This window comes from Mus musculus, chromosome X (genome assembly GCF_000001635.26).
Source record: "Mus musculus strain C57BL/6J chromosome X, GRCm38.p6 C57BL/6J".
Taxonomy (NCBI): domain Eukaryota; kingdom Metazoa; phylum Chordata; class Mammalia; order Rodentia; family Muridae; genus Mus; species Mus musculus.
Window position 1 is genome coordinate 152218986 of NC_000086.7, and position 18316 is coordinate 152237301.

At 47.2% G+C, this 18316-nt stretch overlaps 2 protein-coding genes across 20 annotated transcripts in view; both read left to right on the plus strand.

The window, feature by feature from the left end:
* The window catches only part of Iqsec2 (IQ motif and Sec7 domain 2), an 81055-nt gene extending 74803 nt beyond the window's left edge, over positions 1-6252 (plus strand). For 7 of the 10 annotated variants that reach the window (XM_006528842.1, XM_006528844.1, XM_006528843.1 and 4 more), the window contains 4 exons: positions 747-908; positions 2662-2835; positions 3298-3347; positions 3937-6252. In XM_006528842.1, the coding sequence (XP_006528905.1) occupies positions 747-908; positions 2662-2835; positions 3298-3347; positions 3937-4902 (1352 nt within the window). In that variant the 3' untranslated portion in view covers positions 4903-6252. The remainder of the gene's footprint in view (positions 1-746; positions 909-2661; positions 2836-3297; positions 3348-3936) is intronic. The other 3 variants (XM_006528848.3, XM_030251347.1, NM_001005475.2) reach the window with 1 other exon arrangement.
* Positions 6253-14212: 7960 nt separating this feature from the next.
* The window catches only part of Kdm5c (lysine (K)-specific demethylase 5C), a 45905-nt gene continuing 41801 nt past the window's right edge, over positions 14213-18316 (plus strand). For 4 of the 10 annotated variants that reach the window (XR_003953003.1, XM_006528769.4, XM_017318443.2 and 1 more), the window contains exon 1: positions 14231-14725. Coding sequence is in view for 9 of the 10 variants with exons in the window: in XM_006528769.4 (XP_006528832.1) it covers positions 14576-14725 (150 nt within the window). In the remaining variant the exon portion in view is untranslated. Of the gene's footprint in view, positions 14726-18316 lie in introns of all 10 variants that reach the window. The other 6 variants (XM_017318442.2, XM_006528770.4, XM_006528771.4 and 3 more) reach the window with 4 other exon arrangements.

Here is an 18316-nt window from a genome sequence, read left to right on the forward strand (position 1 = left end):
CTCTTGAACCCTAGCATGCAGCCCAGGAGTTTATCAGAGCCCATGCTCATCCTTCATCTACACTAGCTTCCAGCCACTGAAGTCCTCTAAAGCTAGCTTAAAGTCCCCGACGTATCTACTGGTTTGAGGATGAAAGGAGGATTAGAATGGAGTATGATTTGGGTGTGACTCCTGGAGAACACAGAACAACGTTTGTGTGTTCCTTAATGGGCAGAAGAGGTAGCAGTTACAGTGTGCTTGGAAGTCCTGTATTGAGAAGAGCATGATTGAGTATCATTCAAGAGAGCAGAGTCATTTTGAGAGGCAGAGAGACAAAGGAAAAGGTTTCTAGAAAGCAGTTCAGAATTCTGTTTGCCTTTACATCCTGGAGTATAAGAATAAGGTTGCCGTGGTTACCAGGAGTTTGGGGACAAAGGGAAACCACTGAAGATGCTTGAGCACAGAAAAGGCATTTCAGAGTTAGGTTCTACAGAAATCATCTCCAAGAAGGACAGGGTGATGTGTGCGCCCATAGGACAGCTGTTGAGAGGCAGAGACAGAAAAGTTACTTGAGCCCAGGAGTTTGAGATTAGCCTAGCCGAACAGCGTGATTCTGTCTCAGAGTTGGTTGGCAGTGTGTGTGTGTGTGTGTGTGTGTGTGTGTGTGTGTTTGTAGGGGGTTGTATCATTTCTCAGTTTTTTGTCTTATCCACTCTGCTTCAAAGTTGACAGAAGTATCCAACTTCTGTCCCTTCTCATTGTCACAGATTATCAGTTTGGGATCAAGTTACTGTCTGCAGTACCTGGAGGGGAACGAAAAGTCCTCATCATCTTTAATGCTCCTAGCCTCCAAGACAGGCTACGCTTTACCTCTGACCTGCGGGAGTCCATTGCTGAGGTGCAGGAGATGGAGAAGTATCGTGTGGAATGTGAGTAGCTACCCCTCTCCTGATATGGTGCCTCACAGACGCCAAGAATCCTGTCTTCTGAGAACCATAGAGTTGAGGGCTAGCTTGCCCAACCTTCCTACCCTTATTTCAGAAACCCTTCAGTTTCTGCCTGAATGCTTGCAGTGACAAGAAGGTCATTACTCCCTAACCTCAGATTATTATTCCAGTCATTGAGAGTCTACACTGTGGCTTCCAAACCCATCCTTTAAATATGAGCCAACTCTTCCTTCTATTGAATGGTATCAGAGAGAAGATTCAGGGCATAGGAGATAGGACTGTAGCTTCAGATTTCATGTATGCTACTTGTTATTTGGAGAAACAGGTGAGTTCTGTGGCCCTCTGAACCTTTGTTCAGATGAAAGAGATAAAGAAATCTTCACAGAATTTGACAAGGAGCCAGGCACAATGTTTGCACACCTGTAATCAATCCAGCACTAGGGAGGCTGAGGCAGGAAGATTTCAAGTTCACAGGCAAGCTTTGGCTATGTATTGAATCTCTGTCACAAAGAGAGAGGAAGGAGGAAGAGGAGAAGAAAGGGAGATGTTGAAGATGAAGGAGTAGAAAAGAGGGAAGGGGAGGGGAGGGGAGGAGGGGAGGGGAGGGGAGGAGAGGAGAGGAGAGGAGAGGAGAGGAGAGGAGAGGAGAGGAGAGGAAGAGAGGAGATTGATGCCAAAGTGTCCCCAGTGCCTCCATGGCATTCAATAAATACCATTACCTGTCCCCTCTTCTCTCCCCAATATCAGGTTCTGAGCTGAGGTCCAGATCAATCCCCAGGGGCTGCACCAAATTAGTTTGGTCATATACAATGGAAAATAGTAATTATATCTCACTCTTCCTGGTGCTTTCCAGGTCTTCTCTTTCTCTTGTCTTTTCTTCTCTAAGCTAAGCAGTCCTAGTTAAGTAACATGGCATCAAGGAGAAAGAAGGCAGAGAGAAAGAGAAGCAGTAGTTAGTTCCTTGATAGGTCTTCAGCAAAACAGAGTATCAGTTCAGTGGATTCCAGAGCTTCCAGGGGAAGTGTAAGAGGTTAGCCATATCAAGAGAACAAGAGGCCCAATAGATCAGTTTCCCTGACCTTACTGGGGATATAGGGGAGCCAGGAGAGTAGGATAGACCTGCTTCCAGAATGTTGACTTCACAAATTTCAACTCTCTGACCCTGAGCAAACTGTGACTTCTCAGATTCTCAGTTTCCTCTGCACAATGTAGATGATGGTCAGAATGTGGAATGAGAGGGATCAAGTATACACTGTCCCTAGCATACTGCCCAGCATATACTAGAGGGTTTGCTTCCAATCAATTTCATGCCCTTGCTCTTTCAAGAACTCCTCTGAGAACTGAGCGAACTTTAAAAGGACTGTCCTTCGCCATAGGCTAGAAGGGCCTTCCCATCCTTACTGTGAGCCAAGTGTTGCAAAACAACACAAAAGGGTAAAAAAATGAAGGATAAGATGGAAAGGGAGCAGGGAAAGTAGGCACTTACACTTACAGGGAGGGGGAAAAAAGAAGGAGCAGGAAGGAGCAGGTGGCATAGGATGGGGTAGGCACCTAAGGAGTTTTGAAGATAGAGTAGCAGTTTAGGGGAAACAATTACTACTAGGGTGTGGGAGTGGACAGGAAGGAGGGGAACCAGAAGGAGGGAGGAAAAAAAAGAGGAAGGCTGTAGTCAACCAGGTGGGTTCTTTCTTAATGCTCTTCTTGACCTTTGCCCGTTTTCTTCACTGCTATCCAGCGGAGCTGGAAAAGCAGAAAGGTATGATGCGGCCTAATGCCTCACAGCCTGGAGGAGCCAAGGACTCAGTGAATGGGACTCTGGCCCGCAGTAGTCTGGAGGACACTTATGGGGCAGGCGATGGGCTCAAGCGGGGTGCACTCAGTAGTTCCCTGCGAGACCTCTCTGATGCAGGTAAGTGTTCTGGGCCCCTGTTTTGGCTGGGGAGATGTGGGACCAGGTGTCCTCTTTGCCTCCTGTCACTGGCTGTCAGCCTTCCCCCAAAACACACACACAAACACACACACACTCACCATTCAGAGCCCTGGGCACTATGCCACAGGGGGCCTGGTAGCCAGGTCAGAACAGGTGGGGCCCAGGGTTTCTGCCAGGGAGTATAAAGTGGGGCCATAGACTCAGCCCCTCTCCTCTTCCCTCTTCTGTCTCTCCTTTACTGCCTCTCCTCCATCTTTTCCTCCTTTCTTTCCTCCTTCTCAACCTCTCTTCCTCCCTACCTCCCCCTCTTCAATGGGGGAAGGGGGCAATGGGGTGTCTGTCCCTGGGAGGGACCTAGGCCTGGTGCCCAGCTCTGGAGCCCAGCAGGGTGGGGAGGGAGGGTTGCTGCTCTGACGCTGGGCTCCTTGCTTGTGGGTGCAGGGAAGCGGGGGCGGCGTAACAGCGTGGGATCGCTGGACAGCACCATCGAAGTAAGTGTCAGCTCCTGCCCCACTCATTTCTGCATGAGCCCTGCCCTGGCCATAGAGCCCCAGAGGAGGAGGGGGACCTGTTGCCTACCCCTCTTCCGTGCTGGGAACCATATGGCTGCCTCTCCCAAACAACCACTTTCTCCATCTGTCCTCAACTCTTGTCTGTCCTCACTCTGCCTGTCTCTCAGTCTGTCTTCCACTCTCCCATGCCCCTTCTCAACCCCAGGGCCAACTCCAAATAGGGAGGCCCTTGGATTTGGGCCTCAAGAAACGTTAACCTCCATATCCTGCTCTTTTGACCCTGAGCCAGTTACTTTGCCTCTCTAGGCCTCACATTTTCTTGGCCTGAGAAATGATCATGCTAAGGAAGTCCTACTGCTTTTTCCTCTGCCCTCTGAGGTTCAACTGAGCTAGTGGATGTGGCAACAGAGCTTGGGAGCAGAGCTGGCCACAGATACAGGACTGCTGTTTGGTTTCCACTGTCACTTTGGGATCCCTGTTGCTCCAGCTTCAGGGACAGGGGTGGAATTTAGGGTTGGGGGTTTAGGATATTTAGACTGGCCTGACTTCCCCCCCTCCCCCCTTTCAGGGGTCTGTTATTAGCAGTCCACGCCCTCACCAGAGGATGCCACCTCCGCCCCCACCCCCGCCGCCAGAGGAGTACAAGAGCCAGAGGCCAGTCTCCAACTCCTCATCTTTCCTGGGCTCCCTATTTGGAAGCAAGAGGGGCAAAGGGCCCTTCCAGATGCCACCACCACCAACAGGCCAGGCCTCTGCCTCGTCTTCATCTGCTTCCTCCACCCACCACCACCATCACCACCACCACCATGGTCACAGCCATGGTGGCCTGGGGGTGCTACCTGATGGGCAGTCCAAGCTCCAGGCCCTGCATGCCCAGTATTGCCAAGGACCGGGCCCTGCCCCACCACCCTACCTCCCACCCCAGCAACCCCCTCTGCCTCCACCCCCTCAGCAGCCTCCACCCCTGCCCCAGCTGGGCTCCATTCCACCACCACCTGCCTCAGCCCCACCTGTGGGGCCACATCGACACTTCCATGCCCATGGCCCAGTTCCAGGACCCCAGCATTATACCTTGGGCCGGCCAGGCAGAGCCCCAAGACGAGGGGCTGGAGGACACCCTCAGTTTGCTCCACACGGCCGCCACCCCTTGCACCAGCCCACATCCCCATTACCCCTGTACAGTCCTGCTCCACAGCACCCTCCTGCCCATAAACAGGGCCCCAAGCACTTCATCTTCAGTCACCACCCACAGATGATGCCAGCAGCAGGTGCAGCTGGGGGCCCTGGGTCCCGGCCACCAGGGGGATCCTATTCCCACCCTCACCACCCCCAATCACCACTGTCACCACACTCACCCATCCCACCTCATCCCTCCTACCCTCCCCTGCCCCCACCCTCACCTCACACCCCACATTCACCCCTACCACCCACCTCCCCCCATGGCCCACTGCACGCCTCTGGGCCCCCTGGCACGGCTAATCCACCCAGTGCAAACCCCAAGGCCAAGCCAAGCCGGATCAGCACTGTGGTCTGAGGAACGGGATGAGTGTACTGGGGAGCAGGATAGTCTGGAGAAATCCACAGGAGAGGGACCTTGCCCCTCTCTTCTTCCTCGGTTTTTTCAAAATATATATACACACTCAGCAGTGTCTTTCTTTCCACTTCCTCTGTATCTCCAGACCCTTCTTCCAACCCCCAGCAGTTGTCATGGGGTTTCCTTTCAGATTGGAGGGCCCTTGCCACTTGCAGCCTGAACGTAGGGCACTGCAGTGCTGGGAAGTGGTAAGAGCCTCTCAGTAGGCCTCGTCCTCCTGTTCCTGTCTTCCTCTCCTCTTTCTTGTCCCTGGAGGTCTAGTTGGTGACCTCAGACCTCTAGGCAAATGTGAGCTTCCTTGCAAGCTGGTGGAGAAGGCAGGCTTCTGGAGCTGCAGAGGTGAAGGCTTTCCCCAGAGCTCCTCTGGCTGTGTGGGGCTAGGAGAGAGCTCTGTAGAGCTGTGGCCAAACCTCAGCTGGCGCAGCCCTCCCTCTGACCTCAGGGCCTAGCCACACACCTCCATGTGTCTTTCTGCCTTGCCTGCTGGAGGACACACAGACCGTCAGTGCACTCTATGGGTGGAACCCCGCTTGTGCTGGCCCCCACTGAGGGCAGTGCTTCCTCTCTTGAGCCAGTCTGTGCCCTCTCTCCTAATAGGCCCCAGCCCAGACCTCTTTGGCTTCAGGAACTTGCCTTGCCCTGCAATGTTCTTATCCTGATCAAAGTCCAGACAGGTTTTTACTTTGGAGGCGGGGGAGGGGGGGCTCAGGTCTGGGATGAGAAGGGTACCGCCCTCCCTCACCCATATTGCATGCCCCCCTTCCTTCTACTTTTCCCACCTTCGACTGAAGACAATGCACTTTACAGATATCACCCACACATATCTCACTGGGGCAGGGCACCCAGCATCAGCCCTCGGGAAAGACTCCCAGAGGACCACCCTGAGCCCAAGATGTCCTTCCTGAGGCAGAGATTGAAGCCATCAGAGCAGGGGCTGTGAGCCAGAATGCCCAAGCCCCTCTTGTTCATCAAAATCTCCACTGCCTCGCCAGCCCCTTTGCAGCCCTGTTTATTTATTATAAATATATTTTTTACAAGTCTCAGCTCCTCTTCTTGCCCTACATTCAGCTCCTTTCACAGTCCCTGCCTTTCTCTCCCCTGTCCAGTATGGGCTGCAATACAGACAGACAGATGGGCCCTCTATGTCAAAGGGTCCCTGGGGCTTGGGGTTGTGGGAGGGCGTTGGTAGGAGGGACTGTATGGAGAGGAGCTGGGGTTCAGGCATTGTCTTTTTCCCTCCTTGTATATAAGAATGTATATTTGATGCCTCATAAAAGACCTTGTGCTCACCTCTGGCCTCTGCCTCCTACTTATGACCCCTTCTCTGCTGTGGAGCCCATGGAGAGAGGCACTAGTCTGGGGAGGTGATAATGGTAATTCAGGCAACTGTGTGGGCAAGATGCTTTGGTAAGGTAGGAGGGTAAATGAGGGTGGGGGTTTCCTGTCTCGTTTCATATGTTGTCTTATGAGAGTGGCAGGAGTGCGGGCTCGGGTTGATCCAGTTCACATCCTGGAGGTTTTACTTAGGCACAAGAGTTTCAGGGGATCATCCTCCAACTGTTTGTTACCACTTGGGATGATCACATGGTGTTATGCTATCTCCATGAAGCTTGCATATACTCACATAAGGATACACACATATGCATAATTAAAAATAAATCCCCCTTTTTAAAAAAAGAATATCTTCATTTCTGCCAGGCTGTTTAAACAGTTACATGAAATCATGATGACTGCATGAAGTAATGAGTGCCAAGCAGCTAGGGTGGAGCAGGTATTCGGCAAGTTAATTTTTTCGTCTTTTTTCGTAGAGGTTGGGTATTTGGAGAATGTGTGGCCTCTGTTCTCCTTTTTCCCGTGACTGGCCTGGTTTTGTCTTGAAACCTCTGCTAGTAGCCCTCCATGAAGTGGCTGGCCATACTTTTGCTCTTGAGGGCAGGGAGGTGACTTGGTCTAGTAAAATGGACCCAGTTCTAGCACCAATAATTATGCCCTGGGTTTCAGCCTAGCACAGGAGGAATGATGGGATAGAGTAATGGCTCTTAGAGTCAGCAGGGTCCCCAGAAATAGCGTTCAGTTGATAGTTTTGCTGTTTTCCTAGAATCTGCAAAGGTCTCTAAAAAGGCAATGGTTTATATGACCCTTCCTGGATCCATGTCATTGTTTTCTTCCTGGTAAAGCACACTGAAAGGCTACCCAGGGAAGACAGCTAGCAAGAGCAGCAACTAAAACCATGGAAGCATTTGCTGCTTCTCTGACCTGGACCTGAGTGAAGAGCCCAGATGTGGGGGTCCATTAAGCAAGTTTTGGTTTCTTCCTTGGTAGACTAAGCTAGGCTATCCTTGGTCTCAGCCTCCCCCCACCCTTTTTTCTACCTTCAGCTAGAAATTGGCCACTGGCCAAGTGCTTCTTTGGCAATTCACCTGACTGTTTAGAGCCTAGTTTTTGACCTCTAGAACAGAGATAAAAATCTTGCAGGACAATTGTTAGCTAATGTATGTGAACTGCCTACCTCATTGCAGACTTCACAGTCACATGCTCTCAGCTACCTACAGAAATAAGTACAAAAGTTAGGAGTCCTTCACAGCATGTCCTAGCCAAGATCTCCAAAGTCCCAATCCCCCCTCATACACACTAATTAATTAATACAATTTTTAAAATAAAAAAGTTACAGAATTCCAAAGCAGTAATACGGAATAAACATTCTCATTCTGCAAGGGATGAGTGAAGATATAGAAAGGAGGGATAGGACCAAAACAAGGCTGAAAACTCAGTAGGGTGAACATTACATTGTGTAGTTTCATGTCTGGTGTCTAGGTCATGTGGTATCACAATATGATATAGGCCTGAAAAGCCCTGCCCCCATGGCCCTTCTGTTGGAAGATTAGGACTTCAAAGGCAACCTGAACTCAAAAAAAACCCCAAATAAACCAAACCCAAATTAATCAGCATCATGAGGCCAACTTCTGCTGTCAACTGTAGGATGAGAGACTTGGACAACACCAGCCCCTGTCTTGTAGTACCAGGATGGCAGAGGGTAGGAAAACATTTCCTAGGATGTATGAACAGTGGGCCACGGTGTGTGTGTGTGTGTGTGTGTATGTGTGTGTGTGTGTGTGTGTACGTATGTATACATGTATGTAGAAACCAGAGGTTGATATCACATATCTTCCCCAATTGCTCTCCATCTTATTTTGGGTATAGGGTCTCTCACTATACCTATCCATCAGTTCATAAAGATCCTCCTGTCTCTCAGTGCTGTAATTATAGGTACAAATCCATGTGCTTGGCTTTTTTACATGGATGCTACAGATAAAACTCAGGTCCTCTTGCTTCCATGGAAAGCACTGTGCCATATGATTCATTTCCTCAGCTGTTTTTACCCAGCCCCTTCCTTCCTCTTCCTCCTCTTCCTCCTCTTCCTCCTCTTCCCCCTTCTTTCGAGATAGGGGTTCTTTGTGTAGCCCTACCTAGCTGTCCTGGATCTTTCTCTGTTGACCAGGCTCTGCCTCAAACTCAGAGATCCACTTGCCTCTGCCTCCTGAGTGCTGGGATTAAAGACATGTACCACCACTACCTAGTAACCCCCAGGCCTCTTTAATTTTAAAAACATTTATGTATTTATTTGTGTTTGTGTGCATGATGTGTGTGGGGGTAGAGGGAGCAATTGCACACATGTGGAGGTCAGAGAACAATTTGTGGGACTTGGCCATTTCCTTCCTCCATGTGGGCTCCAGGGATCAAACTCAGGCTGGAAGGCTTAGAAACAAGCACTCTTACCCACTATGTTATCTCACCACCCATCTTTCTTAGAACAAAATTTTACTACTAAGGCTGGGATTAGTGGGATCCTACCAATTTCTGATGTAACATTATGGCATTTTCTTGTTATTCTAGTGCAACCTGCTTCTTTTTAATACTGCAAATATTTTTCTCCCTTCTCTTTTCTCTCTCCCTATCCTTTCTTCAACTCCTTCCCTACTACCCTCTCCCCAACTATCTTCTTTCTTCCTTCCTCTCTCCTCCCCTTTCATCCCTTCTGATCTCCTTCTCTTCTTTTCTCAATTTATGAATTGGGTCTTAGTATGTAGCCTAGGCTGGCCTCTAACTTATGATCTCTTTTGTCAACTTCTCAAGTTATGGAAATAATCATATCACCATACATGGCTCTACTAACATCAATATTTTAATATCCAAAATGCCCCTGAAGTTAGCTGGGCATGGTGACATAGGCCTGTAATCCCAACTACCCTGTAGGCCGAGGAAGGAGGACCACAAGTTTGAGTTTGGGCTACTGGACTGGAGAGTGAGTTCAAGACAAGCCTGGGCAACTGAGACCCTGTTTTTAAATATTTTTATTATTTTATTTTATGTGTAAGGGTGGCTCACCTTCATGTATGTCTGTACATGTGTGCACCTGTGGCCAGAAGAAGGCACTGGGTCCTCTGGAACGAGAATTACAAACAATTATGAGCTGCCACGTGGGAACTGAACCTGTGGAAGAACAGCCAGTATTCTTAACCACTAAGTAATCTCTCCAGCCTCCATAAAACCTTTGAGACAAGGTCTGGAACTTGCTTTGTAGACCAGAACACCTTGAGCTCACATAGAAGGTATCCAGCTCTGAGACTCTGTCCTAAAAAGCAAAAGACATAAAGCTGTACGGTGTTAGTGGTGGTAGTGGTACATACCTGTAACCCCCATACTCAGGAGACAGAGGCAGGTTGGATCTGGTCTACAGTGTGAGTTGCAGGACAACTAGGGCCACCCAGAGAAACCCAGTCTCAGAACAAACAAATGAGGAAAAGATATAGAAGATAAACTGGGATTAAAATTTAAAGATAGTAGTGTTTGCCTAGCATACACTGGTCTTAGGCTCAACCCCAAATACTATAAAAACAAAAAAACAACAAACCAAAAAATCAGTGAACACAAAATGGCCCAGATTTGGCCTGTAGATCTAAGTGGCTCCTGTGTCCTTTGACTGAGCACTACTTTTTGTTTTGTTTTTGTTTTTGTTTTTTTGAGACAGGGTTTCTCTGTGTAGCCCTAGTTGTCTTGGAACTAACTTTGTAGTCCAAGCTGGCCTCAAACTCAGAAAGAGACCTTCTGTCTCTGCCTTTTGAGAGATGGGATTAAAGGGATGCACCACCACCTGGCCTTAGATGATCTTATAATTCCCCTGTCCCAGCCAGTAACCAGTAGATACGGTTTGTTTTTTGTTTTTTTGTTTTTTGTTTTTTGTTTTTGTTTTTTAAACAAAGATTCTTTCCAGGAAAAAGTTTGAAAATCAGGGTTTGGATAGGGCCTGGTGTCTTACAAGTTTAATCTCAGAAGTTTGTAGACTGAGGCAGGAAAACTACTGTGATTACAAGGATAGTTTAGGTCACAGGATGAGACCCTGTCATATATATAATGGCACATAATAATCCCAGAACTTGGAAGGTGGAGGCAGGAGGATAAGGACTTCAAGGCCAACCTGGGTTACATGAGACCCTGCCTCAAAAAAATCAAAAGAACAATGAACAAACTTCTCCTTTTCTCTAACTTTATCTATTTATATCAGTGTGGTGTTATGGATTTTAATCCATATTTCAATCAATTTATAATTTACTGTTACAATTCATTTTTTGTTTTGTTTTGTTTTATTTTGGGGGTGGGGCGTTGGTTTTTTTGAGACAGGGTTTCTCTGTGTAGCCCTGGCTATCCTGGAACTCACTTTGTAGACCAGGCTGGCCTTGAACTCAGAAATCCACCTGCCTCTGCCTCCCAAGTGCTGGGATTAAAGGCGTGCGCCACCACCGCCGCCGACTATAATTCATTTTTAATTATCATTATTTTAATTGTATGATTTTATGGCTCAGTATCTGTATCATGAACAAACTATACACCTATATTTCTCTCTGAGTATGTCTCTCTCTGACTCTTTCACTATCACATATATCTTGTTAGGATCCTTATAAATAGGTCAGGGTAGAAGATGGATGTGGTGGTACACATCTATAGTCCTACCTACTCAAAAGACCAAGATAGTTGAATTGCTTGAATATACAAGCTCAAGACCAGCCTGGTCAGCATAACGGAGGTACTCCATCTTCAATAAGGAAAGAAAAGGAAAGAAGAGAAGAGAAGAGAAGAGAAGAGAAGAGAAGAGAAGAGAAAAGAGAAAAATAAAGGAAAGAAAAGAAGCCAGAGAGAAGGGTCATCAGTTAAGCACACTGGCTGCTCTTGCAGAGGATTCAGGTTCAATTCCTAGCACCCACTCAGTGGCTCACAACTGTGTGTAATCCAGTTCTAGGGGATCCAGTATCCTCCAAGACCACAAACGTACATTCAGGCAAATACCCATATACATAAAATAAAATACTGATAATAATAAAAAAAAACTTTTAAAAATCCATGGTAAAGGGATAGTAAATGGTTCACATGTGATGTAGAGGAGGGTTGTAGAGGTGAGAAGGAGATGGATTCCAGAGCTATTTGGAAGTTGGGAATGGTGGCTCCTGCCTGTAAACTCAGTACTTGGGAGGTAGAGACAGGAGGACCGGGGGTTTAAAGTCATCCTTGATTACATAGCAAGTGAAACCTCATGTCAAACAAACAAGCAAACAAGGACCAAACAAACAAAGACAAAAAGACAGCTCATATCTATTTTGGAACTTTAGAAACCCAAATTAAAAAGAGTCACAAGGGTTGGGAATAGAGCTCAGTAGCAGAGCACCCGTTTAGAGAGTATGAAGCTCTATGTTTAGGGCACTGGGTTATCCCTACCACCAAAGCAGTATCATTCTCATGTAGTTTAGCTACAGAGATGAGGGTGTGGTTGGGAATTTAGTTAAGACCTTGAGTTATTGCTCTGCATACATTCTATACCAGAATTCCTCTCCCAGATGGCTGGGCGAGGCCACACCAGCTTTCCCCACAAGGAAAATTCCAAATTCTGGAGCCTACAGCGCCCAGTTTCTGATTGTTCCTCAACAAGACTTGAAGCTTGGAAAACACTGAGCAACTTTCACTGAGCAACAAGTTTCAGCCTAGACTGTCACAGGCAGAATTTATGGGAGTCATACAGTTGTAGGTTTGAATTCTGGCTCTGTCACTTTCTATTTATGTGACTTGGACCTGAGTTTCATTCTACTCATCTGAAAGATGGGAGAATACTACTCCCCAGCACTTGGCTTTTTTTTTTTTTAATTTTCTTTCTTTTTTTTTTTTCGATACAGGGTTTCTCTGTGTAGCCCTGGCTATTCTGGCACTCACTCTGTAGACCAGGCTGGCCTCGAACTCAGAAATCTGCCTGCCTCTGCCTCCCAAGTGCTGGGATTAAAGGCGTGCACCACCACTGCCCTGTAGCACTTGGCTCTTAAAGAAAGGCAGACATTAGGCTGGTGAGATGGCTCAGTGGTTAAGAGTACTGACTGTTCTTCCAGAGGTCCTGCATTCAATTCCCAGCAACCACACAGTGGCTCATAACCATCTGTAATGGGATCCAATACCCTCTTCTGGTGTGTGTCTGAAGACAATTACAATGTACTCGTATACATAAAATAAATAAATACAAAAATAAATAAATTAGCAATGAAAATAATTTTTTAAAAAAGAGACGCAGATATTATTATCTCTAATCTTCCTAAGTAATGAAAGGATTACTTAACTTCATTTTATGAACAAGAAAACCAAGGGTCAGGGACGTGAGGTACTTGGCAGGGCCCAGTGAGTAAATAATCTGTTCCAGGAAGGCATGCTTTTGTATTTTCACATGCTCACAAAAGTTCCTGTTGCATAGTATGACTTTCACAAATACAAATCAATGCATTTTATATCACTGGCTTAAAAGACTGCTCGGTTTCCTTTTGCCCTGTGGTATGTCTGGGCTAAGGACATTAGAGGAGACTGGAGGAAGAATGGGTGGTGCTGAGACCAAAAGCCTGGTGTTCTTTACTCTTTACAGAGATGTTCCTCAGGTAGAAAAGCAAAATGTCTTCAGGTGAGGAACAGCAAACTTACTAACCTTAATTTTAATGCCTTTTCTCCTGTCCAGTTCCATTACTTTACATTATTATTACTATTATTACTATTGAGTTTTTGAGATGGGGAGTAGCCCTATCCTGGCTATCCTGGAAGTAGTTCTGTAGACCAGGATGACATTGAACTCAGAGATTCATCTACCTCTGCCTCCTGAGTACTGGAATTAAAGATGTATGCCACCATGCCTGCCCTTTTTTTTTTTTTTTTTGGAGACAAGAACTCACTGTACAACCTGCCTCTGCCTCCCAAGTGCTGGGATTAATGGCATGTGCCACCTACTGCCCGGCCATTAGTAATAATAATATTACTACTAGTACTACTACTACTACTACTTTGTGAGGCAGGATCTTGCTATGTAGCTCAGGCTGGTCTCAAACTCAAAATCCCCCCCTTTTTAGCCTCTATGTACTGCATATACATGGAATAAACAAAAATGTAAACATCCAGGCCTTTTGGTTTTTTTGTAGCAGTAGTTGCTACAAAAATGGATACACACATATTATACAAAGTGTTTATATAGTTACAATGTATACCAAACAGTCGAAAGCATTCTTTAAAATGCTGATGGCCAATGATACTGGGGAGAATAATGCATTTTTACTCTACGTGGGACTGAAGCTTCTAAAACTCCACATTCTCTAGGGAGTGAGGAGTTTCCTTCTTTCATTTAAAAACAAAAACCTCAGAGGTGTAAGTCTGGTAAATCTTCAATTCACTCAGCAGTAGACACGCGGAATGGGAGGGGGAGGGGGAGGAAGGGGGCGGAGGTTCCTCGAAATCACCGCCTTCCGTGGTTCTCACTGAAAGGACCTGAGAGAAGCAGCAAAGGACATTGGGGAGGAGACAACCGGCTTGGGATCTAGGGTGTGTGCGTGCGCGTGCGCGAGCGTGTGCGAGCGCGCATGGGCGCGTACTAGTTTAGGCTCACTACTTATGGACACTAGCTCCTCTTCCGGTTTGTCTAGAGACTGCGCATGCGCATCACTGGCCTTTAAACGTGCATCGCCGGTCCATCCGGTAAAAGGATCCGGCCATCGATTTACAATTTTGTTCTTCCGCCAATGAAATGAACTATTTTCTCTTAGCCTGAGAAATGTTTTTAACTAACCACCTCCAAATAAGGGACATATACAACCCGATTTCTTTCGGTCATCACATGATGAAGGCTTCCTAGGTTTTTTTCTGACTCAAAGTAAACGGAACTCGGAGAGACACCTTGCGGAGGGATCTGGTTTGTTGTGGTGAGGTACAGAGGTGGGGGGGAGGAGACGCTGACAAACCAAGATGGCGGTGGCAGCGGTGAAACCTGCCGCGACTGGGACTTAACTGTAGTAGTGAAGGCTTCAGTAGTTGGGAGGCAGCGGTAAGGTGTGGAAGAAACGGAACAGGACTAAGAACCTGTAAAAGGAACCTCAGCCTGAGACTTTTAGAGCACGGCACCCGCCCCCCTAAGCCCTTGACGGGCGGTGGCCGTCCTGCTTAGGGCCTAGACTCCGAGAAGTACCTCGGTTTCAGACAGCGGCGGCGCCATGCGTCCTTAAGGGCGACCTGAGCCCTCCCGATCTCTGGCCCAGCCCTCGGGCCCACCATGGAGCTGGGGTCCGACGATTTCCTACCGCCGCCGGAGTGTCCGGTGTTCGAGCCTAGCTGGGCCGAGTTCCGAGACCCTCTTGGCTACATCGCGAAAATCAGACCCATCGCCGAGAAGTCCGGCATTTGCAAGATCCGCCCACCCGCGGTAAGGCTGGGAGCTGATGGTCGCCAGCGGCGAGTTTGTGGGTGGATCCGGGTAGCCAGTGGTGAAGTCCCGGGCGGAGGGCAGCAGGTGTGGGAAGAATATGGGATGGCTGGTATTTTGTGGATGCCTCACGAAGCGGAAAAAGGGTGCTGGGGTCAGGGCTCCTCGTTTTGTGGCATACAAGTGACCTGGGGTCTGAGACCCACTCCCACTCTGCTCTTGAGAATTTCCCTTGATTCAATACACAGATGCTTAATGGGCTGGGGAGAGTTCGCAGGGAGGCACAGAGACTCCCATCTTTTACTTTGTATCACCCTGGTCGAGGCAGTTACAAAGTAACGACTACTGTCATTATTCCCTTTAAGGCAAGCTGTGTGGTGTAGTGGAAAGATCACGTCTCAAAAGGGAGTCAGACGTGAGTTTAAAACTACTTAGAAGGTTAGCAGCTGTATGACCTTGGGCATGTAAAGTAATCCCTGAGCCTGTGAATTGTGTGCTGGGAATAATTAGATTAAACCAGGTAACATAGTGCACTCTGGTAAGTGGTAATTACTGTGACTGTGAAGGTGCTTGATGTGGTCATTGGTTTGCTTCTGTGTGTGTTGACTCATGTTTACTCACGCTGTCAGGCCAATTCATCTCTGATAATATCCTAGCCTGGTGGCCAGTCAGGAAATCATTCTCACAGGGAGTGCTCTTTCTGGCTCCTGCGTTTTCTAGTTGAAGGTAATGTCAGAACCTTCTTGCACATGGTCCCCACAGCCTTCCTATGGAGAAGTTTAGACCAGTTAGCTTGGTATGGCCTTCTCAGAAGATCTGGATTCTACCTCAGGCTCAGAATGTAGATGATCCTATAAGATAAGGTTTTCTTGGGTCCCCAGGAACAATAGTGGAGATATGGAAATCTTCCTTTGCTTCCCAAATGTTCAGCAAAAAGGACCATATTGTTGCTTCTAGTCCTGACTAGCCCAGGGGAAGTTTTCCAAAGGCTAGGACAGGCTGCTGCCTTGCTGACACACTGGAGGAAACAATGGTGAACAGTGTTTAGTAACCACTTGAGATTCCTGGGCTGGTTTGAATTTATCCGCAACAATGTATCTTCGAGGAGGTGCTTCTGGATGTGGAAGCCTTATTCCCACTTGACAAGAGCATCTTAGGTCTTCTTATCCAATTCAGTGCTTTTGTTGCCCTTTCATAGGCTGGTTTTAGATGGATCCTCCGGGCCCTAGAGTCTAGAGTCCTTGTTGGTCACAGGTGTCTGAAGATGGGTTTCTGTTGTGAGGGAGTCACAGCTATTAGTGACAAGCCAGGAAGGCTAGCAGAAGGGAAAGGTTGGACTCCTGGATGGCCTTATGGAAATATTCCTTGACGTGGTCAGGAGACGCCTAATATGGGGATAATTGAGGTCTCAATTTCCCTTTTTTCTCCCTTGGGCTTTTGGGCAGGTTGGCCTTATGTAGGTGCTCTTACCTTGTCTTGGGGAACCAGGATGGAAGAAATGACAAGGACATCGGTGTGTGTGTCCATCCTTTCGTCCATCTGTTCATCTGTCCATCTGTCCGTTTGTCCCCAGGGGACTGTTCTTTGGTAGGCTTCTTTTCTCCACTCCAGTAGCTTTGATTCTTTCCAGTCCTGACTTTTGTTTTTGTTGTTCATGATTTTGTGTACGTGCCCACAATTCTCTTAAACCACCTTTAGGCTCTAAAGCAGTTGGCTTTCTTCTGTTTGGAACTTGAATTACTCACCCAAGTGATTCTTAGGCCCAGGATGCAAACCTGTGTGTGAGTAGGTATTGGAGTTTTTCTTAGAGGGGTGGTTTTGGGTTTGTGTTTCATAGCATGTGGCTGCTTGCTACACTTGGCATAGATGGATGGAGGACAGGGTAGTTAATGGTGGCATCACACAACTTCTTGAATTCGCCATCCTGTTTGTCACCACATTCGAAATGCCATCATCTTGAGCATTTGTACTAATACAGGACTGAGATGAGAGGTTTGTTGGACCTTCCCCATCTACTGTTGCACCTATAGCTCCTGCCTTAGGACTTCAAATTGTTTAGAACTTGGCAGAGCAGAGAAAAGCAGTGCTTAGAGTTTGGGGTTTGAGCACCTTTCTGTCTGGGTTATCTGTGCTGAGGGGAGTGTTGTCTGATGGGAGATAAGAGGGTATGGAAAGCTTCACCTGGCTTAAGCCGTAGCATTTTAGCCTAAGGTTTGTTTTTTTTTTTTTTTTTTTTTTTTTTTTCACCCCTCCTGCTTTCGTCAGCCTCAAGTGCTTTCTGTCTATTACCATGGGTTGGGGAAGAATGTGTGCACTTGCAAATATGAGGCCTCTGGTTCCTTTTTTTAAGAGAAAGAGCCTGCATACAGAGATCAACAGCTCTTTCTCTCTTTTCCTATACCTTTTCTGTCCTTCCATATGTGTTCACTTGTGTGTGAATGCTGGTAGCTTAGTGTAGTAGAAAGAACCAGCGATCAGAGGACATGGGTTCTAGTGTTGGCTCTGCTGCTAACTAGCATAGGATTTCCTCTCCTAGCCTTACTTTCCACGTCTGTAAAATGAAGACGTTGATCTAGGTTATTTTAGGGTCTTTTTTTTTTAACCATTTTAAAATTTTTTTAAAGATTTATTTATTTTATGTATATGAGTAGTTGTACTGATGGTTGTGAGCCATCATGTGGTTGCTGGGAATGAAAGCTGCTCACTCCGGATGGGGCTCCGGACTACCCCACTCACTCCTGGCCTAAAGATTTATTATTATTATACATAAGTACACTGTAGCTGTCTTCAGACATACCAGAAGGGGGCGTCAGATCTCATTATGGATGGTTGTGAGCCATCATGTGCTTGCTGGGATTTGAACTCAGGACCTTTGGAAGAGCAGTCAGTGCTCTTACCCGCTGAGCCATCTCACCAACCCTTTTACCATTTCTTAAGCACCAGAGCTCCAGGGGAGAGAGAGGACTCTCTGGGGAAGCATTCATGAGGCTGCAGAAGGGGAGTCTTCATAGCTATCTTTTGGGTAGGACAGAAAAAACTCCAGCTTGGCAGGGTAAAGCTTTCCCTGCTTTCATTAATTTTTTCCTGGCTTCCCCTCTGTAAATTCTTGCATTCGTTGCCACCACTTTTGGGCTTCCCACTCACTCCCAGACTTCTTTCCCCGCCTCTTACAGCAGACAAGTATATGAGAGAGGACCCACAGGAAGCCTTTCCAACCTGGGGAGTGAGTAAGAGGTGCAGATTCATCTTCCTTGGTCTTCCCTGCAGTGTCTTCTGTGAGCCTTTAACTGAGAAAACAGGCATTGATGGCCTAAAGTATTAATCCCTGCCTGAACCAGAGCTGAGCTACTCTGCATGTGTATTCATTGGTGGGGTCAGATTTAGAGATTTAGATTTAGATTTTATTTAGATTTAGTGAGGAAGCCAAGGCAAGAATTCATATGCCCACCTTACAGATAAGAAAACAGATTCAGAAAGGTAAGAGCTCATAGCTAGTAAGCAGTAGAGCTACAATATGAACCCACATCTCCTGTCTCCAGGTCCTGCATGGTTGCCAGAACTCTGGGCTATGTGTCCTGCCCAGGGAAGGGT